Source organism: Strix aluco, chromosome 25 (genome assembly GCF_031877795.1).
Source record: "Strix aluco isolate bStrAlu1 chromosome 25, bStrAlu1.hap1, whole genome shotgun sequence".
Classification (NCBI taxonomy): domain Eukaryota; kingdom Metazoa; phylum Chordata; class Aves; order Strigiformes; family Strigidae; genus Strix; species Strix aluco.
In genome coordinates, this window is record NC_133955.1 from 2,787,697 (window position 1) to 2,798,431 (window position 10,735).

The following is a 10,735-nucleotide window of genomic DNA, read 5'->3' on the forward strand; positions in this document are numbered from 1 at the left end:
AGAGCCCAGATAAAAAGCATAATTAATCTTTAGCTCCCCCAAGAGATTTTGGGGTACAGGGCTGAGCCCCAGTTGCAAACCATTGTAATCACTGGTCTCTACTGGGCTGATTTAAGCATGGGACATCCAGTTCCCACCACTGAGTTACCACACTGAGGTCCAGCTGGATTTTCTGATATGGAGAAATCCCCAACCTGGGAATTAGGGGAGACCTGCACAGAGGGAGACAGCAGTAAAGGAAGCCCCAAGCAGTTCAAACAAGAATGCCTTTATTTTAAAAAAAAATCCAAATAAATTAGCAAAAATAATAATTAAAAAAAAAAAAAAAAGGCAACTCCACACAGCGTTCAGTAGAAAAGACGGTGCAGGCAGCCTCTGCGGGGCTCGGCACCCGCAGGACACCAGCCAGAGAGAGACATTGGTCGAAGAGCATCTTAGAAAAAAAATCAGCAAGCGAACCCAGCACACACATTGGCCCCCAAAAACCGATCGCCCCCGGACGAGGAGCAAAGCTGAGCCCAACGCTGGGCGGCCGCCCTTGCGGGAACTGGGGCTGCCACCAGCATGGGGCAGTGGCGCTGCTGAAATCCCACCTCTCGCCATTATTTTTTTTCAGCTGGGCAGGCAGGAGCATTTTGCAAGGAGTAGGAAAGGAGGCGAGTGGTTTCAGCAGTGCAGTCCACGATGCTGGAGGGGTAAATACAATTTCCAGCAGCTGGACCCTTCCGGCATCTTATTCCCAACCATTACCAGCTCAAAGAGCCGCTGGGTTTTGCGCCGGCTCAGTTTTGAACCCGCTCCTCCTGGAACGTCACGGCCACGTCCTCCACCGCGATGCTCTCCACGATGGAGGAGAGCGAGTGGAGGTTGCGGTCCTCCGCTGCGTCATCAGCCAGGAGGTGATCTGCGGAGAGCAAGGTGATGGTGACTCTGCTGAGGACAGGGACCGTGTGCTGGGGATGGCTCCTGGCTCCGCGCAGGGGGGACCCTGTGACCTCCTGCGCAGCCAGAGTGACCTGGGGACCTGCTCCCAACTCCCACCCAGGGGGCAACCAGATCTTCCCCTGGAGAGGGCGACAAGGAGTGAAACTTTTGGAAACTTTTTAGGTTTTATTCCCCACTGGAAAATGAGATTGAAGTTTCTGCCATCTAGGGAAAAAAGCAGGTGGATTTGGGTGGGGGGCGGATAACTGCAATAATGGAAAAAAAAAAAATCTGCAGCTGCAGAGAGGTCGTGGGCAGGGAAAGGGAACGCGGGGCAGCAATGCTCAGTGATGCTCAGCAATGCTCAGCACCGCAGCGGGCAAAGCCAAGCTGAGGGACGGCGATGGACAAACCCTTGATGGGGATCAAGCTGTTGGGGCCCTGAGCTGCTGCAGTCCAGTTTCTCAGCTCCTAAGAGCAGGGGTCTTGGTGAAATCAGGCAGTGGGAGAAGCCTGAACCTGCTGAGCATTGAGCCAAGGAGGTGTTGGAGGATTTATGAGCCTGGGGGGAGCTCATCTCTCTGCAACAGCAGGGTGGGGAGAGGACAAGGCTCCTTTTGTCCTCCGCTCTGAGCATCTCCTGCCTGGGGAGGGTTGGCTCAGCAATGCTCTGCCTCAGGACTGTGGTGTCCCCCACTGCTGCCCCCCCCACTCCGGCAAGGCTGCAGGACACCGGGGTGAGGCGGGGAGGACCTTACCTGCAGGGTTGGTGCCAAACTCCAGCTGGCTGCTCCACTCAGGGCTGCAGGACGAGCTGCCGGACCCGCACTCACTGGCCGCCTGCAAGGAGCCGAGATGCCGACCATCATCTCCTCCATCCCGGCCAAACCCCACCAGCCACCCCAAAAACACCCAGTGGGGGGGGGGTTGGCAGCACAACGCCCCTGCGGAGATGGGCATGTCCCTCCTGACCTGCAAAGCGGCTGGAGGAGCCAACAGCATTTGGGGTCTCCAGGATGGGCCAGATGCTTTGTTAACCATAAAGGCTGAAAAACCTCCTTTTTAGCCTCTGGACACAGGGGAAACGGGGCCATCCACTCACTGCAGGCAAAAAAGGTGTCTCTTTACCTGGTGACTATGAGAAAGGGCTAGAGATGGAAGAATGTCCTTGGGCAAAACAGCTTTTTGCTAAAAATCACCTAATCAGGCTCATAAAAAATGACACACGGGCTGGACACCCTCAGGCCATCCCAAGGGGATTTCTGGGAAGATCTTTTGGCAGTTTGATTTGTGGATTTGGGGCTGAACAGCTATTTCAGAGAAAAGAGCTGACAGCCTGAAAAATGAGACCGTTACTCAGCAAAGCTCTGAATTAACTTTTTTTTTGTGTGTGTGTGTGTCTTTATCTGGAAGTGGATGCCAGCTGGGGTTAAACCCAAAATATGATTTATAGGAGCAACCCCAAGGACCCCACTATTTGTAGCAGCTTAGAAATGGTACTTTGGGTCTACAAGCTCCCAGCAGCACTGGCAAATTAATTAACACTTGGATTTATTTCCCACTAAAGTAGGAAATTCTTACAGATATGATTTTTTTTTTCCCAGAAAAAAAAAATGTGAACCCCTGACTATGCCTGGGAGAAGGGACAGCTCAGAGCAGCAGTGACACGGTAACTGCTCAGCACGGTCTTGGGCACATTTTCAGGGACAGCCAGCAAATCCACCCAAATCAAACCCAAGTGGATTAATTAGGTTTGCACCAGGAAAGCCCAAGAATATATAGGATGGAGCCTAAAAGCTTTTTCAGTCCGTTATTCAGCTCTAAATGTTGGGCTACCCGGGTACCCGCAGTTCTGGTCCTTAAATCCTTTAGTCTGAAAGATGAATTTCTGTGACGCTCTATCTATATACCTGTCTATATAGCTATAGCTAGATCCATATCCATACCATCTACATCTACTTCTATATCTGCAACTATTTATATAATGTATATTTGTATCTATATGATCAATGCCTATACCTACACGTACATCTACATTTATCTAGACCATCTAGATCATCCCTACCTATATCATCTCTACTTATATCTATAGCTGTAGCTATCTATACCTTTCCATATGCACAGATAGCTATAGCTCTCCATACAGTTCGCTCAGAGCAGCAAGGAAGCGCACACCCAACATCTCCCCAGAAATCAGAAGGCAGATAAAAATATCTCTCAAAAACTTGGTTAAACGACCAAAATCTTGCAGCGCAATGGGGCCTGGCTTGCAGCATCTCCGTGCTCAGGGCTGCGGCAAGACACAACCTCTGCCAGCATCCTCGCCCAGCTCCCAGATGGGCACTTTCAGTCCGAGAAACCAGAGGTGGCCCCACGCCGACCCCCTCGTCCCCTGTCCCCTGCCCGGGGGTGCTGCGCCACAGCGACCACCAGGAAACAGTCCCCGTGCCCCAGCGTGTGGTGGCACCGGCAGTGGCATGGCGGCGGGGGAGAGGGGAGGGAGGCTCTGGGGTTTGTGCCCAGGAGCGCTGGTACCTGTGAGGGTGTCCGGGGAGGCAGCGGGCGGTGACCCCCCGATGGTGTTTGGTTGGAGGCCTTGTGGGTTGTGTCACCCCAAGACTTGATGGGGAGAAACCACGAGTGTGGGCATGTGTCTGTGAGCAGGGGGATTTAATTTTATTTTCTGTTTTATTTGATTTAATTTCATTTTTTCTTTCTTTTCTTTTCTTTTCTTTTCTTTTCTTTTCTTTTCTTTTCTTTTCTTTTCTTTTCTTTTCTTTTCTTTTCTTTTCTTTTCTTTTCTTTTCTTTTCTTTTCTTTTCTTTTCTTTTCTTTTCTTTTCTTTCCTTTCCTTTCCTTTCCTTTCCTTTCCTTTCCTTTCCTTTCCTTTCCTTTCCTTTCCTTTCCTTTCCTTTCCTTTCCTTTCCTTTCCTTTCCTTTCCTTTCCTTTCCTTTCCTTTCCTTTCCTTTCCTTTCCTTTTCTTTTTATTAGATTCTATTTTATTTTATTAGATTTATGTTATTTATTTCATTTTTGTCTTTATTATCCCTCCCAAGCCCAGGCACATATGCCACGTTCAATGCAGTGTCCAGCACTGGACCACGCAGCCCCTACTACATCCATGCACAGGGAAGGACGGCTCTCGGCCCCTTTCCCCCGCGATCTGAGCACACAGCTGGGGCTGGCTCATTGCTGCCCCGTGCCCTTAGGCAGGACACATTCACCAGCCCACAACATCAGCATCTGCCTTGCCCCAGGGTTGGGGATCCTGCTCCCCCAGCAGGACCCAGTGCCCCAGAGCTTGGGATTACCCCCATAGGGCATCACCCCCATAGAGCATCAACCCCACAGAGCATCACCCCCATAAGGCATCATCCCTGCACTGGTCCCCAGTCATGGTTTGGGGACCCCAGGGGATGCCCAGAGCACTTACCCCGGGCTGGGGAGCGGTGGGGCGGAAGCGCAGGTCCCTCTGCTCCCGCTCCTGCTGGTTGAGGGTGCTGAGCAAGCTCTGCAGGCGCTCGATGTACTGGATGGCGCTGCGCAGGATCTCCACCTTGGGCAGCCGCTGGTTGGGGTTGAGCAGGGTGCTGCGTTTCAACGCCTCGAAGGCTTCGTTCACCTTCTTCAACCTGCGCTTCTCCCGTAGGGTGGCTGCCCGCCGCCGGTCGATGGAGACCGTCTTCCGCTTGCAGACCTTGCAGGCCCAGGGCAGGCACTGCCCGGGACAATGCTCGGGCAGGGCTGAGTCCTTCTCCTCCAAAGCCACCCTGCCCTCGGGACACAGGGCCACCTCAGGCCGCTCGGGGAACGCCGCTGGCTCGTAGCCCTGCAAGCGGGAGCCCAGGAAATTTTCCCCATCATAAAACCTCTGGTCCGGGAAAAAATAAGGGTTGGTCTCAAAGAGCTCCATGGGCACGCAGGCGGCTCGGGGATGTGTGTGCGGCTCAGGGACGGCTGCTCCCTCTCCCCACACCAACTGTTTGGTGCCATTTAAACCCCGGCGCTGGCATTAAATCACGGAGATAAATATAGAAAACCTAAAGGAAACCTGAGCCCACCCTAAGCTGCTGCCTCACATCAAAACTTGTCCATCTGATTTCATGTGCTCTCCCTGCGGGGATTACACTGCCCGGACCGTGGCCGTGCCGGGGGGGGTCTGGGGGAGCTGGCATGGCGGGGAGGGCAGCTCGGCTGCCCCGCGAACAAGGGCTTTGTTTGAACCCAGGATGCCACAGGGGATGGCGGGTGGCTGCCAGCTCCCTCCCAGCATTCCTACATCATCTGGTCCCTTCAGTTACGGCTGGGGTGGGGGGAGCCCAAGGTGGCCTCGTAGCCAGCCTGCCCAGACGGGGCACCCTCATATTTCATGGCTACCTCCCTCAATCCCACGACACCCCGGATCCATGGGTTCCCTGCAGTTGGACCCGACACCAGCACAGCATCCTCCACTGCTTGGCCTTTTCCACCTCCCCCCCAACTGCTCCCAATCACCCCCCATATTTCCCATGGCCCCATCCTGCTGGCACATGTCACAGTGTAAAAGGCCTGATCCTGTTCCTGCAGAAGCCATGAAGAAGTGGAGGAATACACCCCTGGGAGAGACGTCCCGATGCAGGGAGAACCCCAGGGTCCAGCCCTTTCCTCGTGGGCACCCCTTGATGGGCAACACCCATCCCGGTGCCAGCCCCTGCACTCTGCTGCCCATCCCTCCTGCCTGTCCTGCAGGAATGGAGCAGGCGGGCAGGCAGGAGCAGGCAGGAGAGCGCCAGGCCCAGCCTTTCCTCCACCATCGGCTTCCTGAAGGTCCCTGGCTGAGTCCCTTATCCCAGAGTGGCATTTTTGGCACAAAAATCCATGATCGTGGCTTTTGTCATGCACCAAGCCCAAAGGACACCTTGTCCCATGTGTCTCCACACCCCGTCAGAGGAGTCTAACTGGGCTGGATCCCCTCCCACCCCAGATCTACCTCATCCGAGCTGCTCTCCAGCACCAGCTTCTTATGTGTGGATAATCAAAGCCCCAACACCCTCCTGCCACACCCCTCTCCCAGCAAAGATGCATTGTTCCCACCTTCCCAATGGGGAAACTGAGGCACAATCATGGGCACCATGAGCAGCAGCATGGGTGGGATTTTAACCCATCCCCAGCCCTTCCCTACTGACTCCAACCACTTGACTGTGTCTCACCAGCGTTGTCTTTAATTCAGAAGGGATTTTTTTTTTTCCATTGGGAACGTCAGAAACCATCTCCCATCTCCTCCTATTCCTGCTCCAGGCCAGATTCCAGCCGAGGGATCGGTCAGTGGAAAGAATGTCAGCAAAGAGCAGGGCCAACCCTGCTGGGATTTTCCTTCCCCAAATCCCCCCTCCCTGGAGAGTCCATGCCATGTTGCATTCCCTGTGCTCACTGCCGACACCCTTGCTCACTTTGTGTTGATTTCTTCTCTTTTTGGAACCTGCCACAATGCTCTTCTCTCTTTGCAGTGATTTCTTTGGGACTAGGATCTGTATGATGCATCCTCACCCTGATTTCAGCTCTCCTGGGGTCTCAGCCCTGGGGATTTCCTCTCCCCATAGTTTTAGAATCTATAAAAAATTCTAAGTAAGGAAAGCAGGACCCACATCCTCAAGGCTCACCCTGTTCTCCCCAAGATCAATCAAACTCCCAAAATACTCAAGAAGGAAAGAAATCAGAGTGCCAGCTTGGCCCCTGCATTAAGCAAAAGCACTAAAACGGTCCAGAAGATGCAGGATTCATCCCTGAGAGTGTGCAGAGCAGATGGTGACAGGCGTGAAGCCGTTAGGAAGGGATAACCCAAGCCCAAGGACTTCAGATCATCACATCAAGCAGTTTGACTTGCTTCTGGGGACCTTTCTCGGTGGCATTTACTGGTGGACACAACACTGGTGAGCCCTTGGAGCTACAGCCAGGTCACTGGGTGAGGAATGCCTGCAGGACCGCCCTGGATGTACTATATAAATGGGGTCTTTTTAATTGCAAGAGTGTGTTTGGAAGATGAGGAACCCAGCAGTGACATAACCAGCTCTGCAGGGCACGTGGCGGACCCATACAAGAGCGCGGTCAAGCATTTAGCACTTCATAAAAGAGGGGCAGCATCGGCAGAGCAGGCACTGGCCGCCGCTGTGGCCTTTCCCCAGCCAGGAGAGGAGCAGGGAGGGACGTGGATAGATCCAGCCCCGATGGACCACTGGGGCCATCATGTCCCCATGGCCAAGTGGGCAGCGGAGGCAGGAGGCAGCCCTTAGAGGTGGGGACGAAAGGGCAGCTAGTGCCAGCATGGGATGGGGACTGGGAACAAGGGACCCTGTGCTGGGGTGGCAGCCCCAGCTCCTTCTGGGGGGGTCTCATCCAGGCTGCCCATGCTGCCACCAATACGGGGAGCTGGGATAACGCTGTGCCTGCCCAGCCATGGCTCTGCTGCTCCATCAGACCCTCTGTGCCAAGGATGACCCAAAGCCCAGACATGGTGGGGGGACACAGCAGGGTCTGGGTTCCAGCGGTCCAGCAGGCTCATCCCAGCAAATTTTGAATCAGGTATAACAATAACTCCTGAGCAAGTAGCCATCACTGAGGGACCCTGGCATATGGACTACTGGGGGGCTCCCGTCATACCCCGCACCACCCTGAGCTCCCTATAAAGATGATTGCTGGAGGAAGGACAAGCAGGGCAGCTTTTCCCGGGTCCCATGGGTGCCCACGGCGGCTGCAGGCTGCGCCCCGGGTAATTCGGAGCCGGCGGGGGATTAGGGCTCTGCTGCCGGCTGTCAGGTTAGCCCGTGATGGATGGTGGCGGCTGGGAGGCACACAAAGGCGATGCTGTGTGAGCCCCGGGCAGAACGTGCTGCGATCTGTCACGGGGTGACCTTCCCCCCGCTGCTGGAGGCCTCGCGGGGACGGCTCACCCCGTCACAGCCGGCGGGGACAGGCAGCCACGAGGCCCGAGCTAAAAATACCCGTCCATTGAGAAAATCTCAGTGAGGAGGGTTTGTCCTTGTTCCTTAAGGGCAGCTTCCCAAGTCAGTGGCCAGGTCCACAGTGCGGGGTCACGGAGAGATGTCTGGGGGCTGCCCCAACTGTTTTGCTTTCCCACTATGGCCAATGGTCTTGATTTGCTGAGTTTTGGAGAAGCACAGAAGTGTGTTGCAGACTGGTGCATGGAGCTGCACATACGTGGTGCATGTCCCTGCCTGGGGCACGGAGCTGAACACACTGGTTGCACATTCCTGCTCAGTGCACGGAGCTGCACAGCCCCTGCACTGGAGCAGCAATGGTGGGGATGGTGCTGGCTGGCTCCTTCCACTGGAAAGGGCAGAAAAAGCAACAGGTTTTAGGAGCTGGTGAAGCAAGCCAGGTGGTCAAGGTGGCATCTACACCCCCAGAGTGTGGGCACCATCCTGCTGATGGGGAGAAAGGCTGGAACTGGCCAGGACGCAGCCAAGAGATCATCCTGCTGGGATTTCAGAACAGGAAAGGAGTGCAACCAAAATACCTTTTCCAATGGGACCCACCTTCCCGTCCCCCCAGGCACCCCACTGCCCCACATCCCCTCTCACTTTCCAGGCTTGCCGACATCCCTTCCTGCCGCAGTGACAAGTCATAACATATTTGGGAGCAGCTGCAGGCGGCGGGGAGATGCTTGGCCCTCTCCCCACTCCTGGCCGAGGAATGCGGAGCAGACCTCTCCTCCGACACCCGGGATTTCCGACGTGCCTGCTCGCCGGAGATTTGGGACGGCAACAGCTGCTCGGCCGCGATGGGGCCACAGCAGAGCTTGCCCCTTCAACCTCATCCCCACCAGCCGCTAGCTTTGTGCAGTCAACTCTCAGCCTGATGGGGATTCAGGACTGGTTTTAAGTCCAGCCCATGGGGAGTGATGGGGGACGGTGTCCTGCTGTCTGTCCCTGGCTGGGACGGGAGCAGTGGTGGCAGGACCAGCCAACAACACCTTCCTCACCCATGTGTGTCAGTTCACCCAGCTTGGGTTCGCTGGGGGGTTGGTAGGGTGATGGGATGGGGCTGCTCATGCCCCTGCAGCTCTGTGTCCCCACGGAGCTTGGTGTCCTCAGTCCCCACCTCACCTCTCATCCCCACAGCTCCAGGTGCCAGCCTCCGTGCCTCAGTTTCCCCATCAGGAAATCAGGGATAATGGTGGAGGTATAAAGTCCAGCTGGAGAATGGTTGTATTTTGGTAATTAACTATTGTTCCAGGTTTGATCTGGGATGGGGAGGGTATCAGCAGAGACATGTTGGTGGGTGAGTGGCTGCCAGTCCACTGAATCGCATTCTGGGGACAATACTGGGTGCCTCAACACACCAGTCCACTGGATCCCAGTCTGGGGATATTAGTGGGTGCCCTGACCTCCATTGGATCCCAGCCTGGATCCCAGTCTGGGGACCAAACCAGGTGCCTCAACATCCCAGTCCGCTGGAGCCCAGTTCATGGATGATACTGGTTGCCCTGAACCCCCTGCTTGTCTGCACTCTTTGGGTGATGCTCTGCCCCACTGCCAGCACTAAATCTCCTGCATTTCTGCCCCACCACGGCCTCCCTTGCTCTATGACCCCATGGCCTGGACACAGGCCTTCCCCTTCCCAGTCCCCAGACCCACATTTGCAACTGGAGGAGGGATTCACCTGGCAGGACCCCCACTAATGAACCCCACCGTGGGCTCTCCCATCCGGAGTCCCCCCATGCCAGGGGCGTCCCCAGAACGTGCGAGGCTGCGCCTCCATCCCCTGCATGGTGGCACCGGCTGGGCTGTCCCCACATGTGTCACAGCGGGATCAGGCGGGGGGGGACTTGGGTTGTCAACAAAGGGCTGTTTTCCCTGGGGTGGGAGAGTCTGGCTGGGGTGAGCTGGAGGACAGGTGGGTGTTTGGAGGAAGACCCATGAATGCGAGGGATTCAGCAACGACATATGGTGGCTATTCGACCCCCTGAGAGGGACAGCTGTCTGGGCCAGGGGTATGGCGCAAGGCCCGCAGATGGGACCTGGGGACAGCAGTGTCCCGTGGCAGGGGACATCCCTGAGACGGGATGCCTGGAGCCACACGGGGACCATGGAGGGGGCTGGAAGGGAGCTGGGTGGTTGCAAACCAGGTCTCCTGGGTGGGTGACCATCATCTTGTCCCCATGGTAGGCACATTTCTGTTGGGGGTCATCCAGCCCCCATGGCCCAACCAGGGACTGATACTGCAGGATCAGGGTCCAGTGAACAGGGAAAAAGAAGTTGGTGATGCTGATGTGGGGCTTTCAAGACATAAACTGGTGACTGACTCCTGCATTTTTCTGCCCCCACCCCATGGGACAGCTAATGTCAGCACAAGGAGGAGTGACGCCCCCATGTAAGGCACCCTGTGGGAACTCTAAGAGCTGGGGAGGGAGGGTTCTGGGGATTTCATGGCTTTGGAGTGGGATGCCCAAGGGGAGAAGGGACAGCAGACCCTCCCTGTGACATGCCAGTGGTGATGCCAGACAAGCCAGTCCCCAGGGAGGGGCACCCAGCCCTTCCGGAGGGGCCTCACCCTGCAAATTCCCATCGTGGGGAGAGGCTGCTGGCTCAGCCAGTCCCGTGAAGCCCAGACTCGGTGCTCCCCCCCGCCCCCCAGCCTGGTTTTTCCCCTTGCTGGGTTGTTCAGCCCTGTCGGGGGGCTGTGCCTCAGCAACACCCCAACTCCCACTCGCGTGCTCAGCTGTTGGCCACTCCAGCACGTGTTGTCGGGACCGGTCAAGAGGCTGGAGGACAATCCCGACCCCGCTGCAGTGAGTCTCGGGGCCAGGCAGGC

General features: G+C 55.9%; 1 protein-coding gene across 1 annotated transcript; it reads right to left on the minus strand.

The window, feature by feature from the left end:
* Positions 1-59: 59 nt before the first annotated feature.
* MYOG (myogenin) lies at positions 60-5,943 on the minus strand. The gene is made up of 3 exons (XM_074850365.1): positions 4,359-5,943; positions 1,683-1,764; positions 60-904 (listed from the first exon to the last, which is right to left on the minus strand). The coding sequence occupies exons 1-3, from the start codon at positions 4,836-4,838 to the stop codon at positions 783-785; spliced, it is 684 nt and encodes a 227-aa protein (XP_074706466.1). The 5' UTR covers positions 4,839-5,943; the 3' UTR covers positions 60-782.
* Between the last annotated feature and the right edge of the window lie 4,792 nt (positions 5,944-10,735).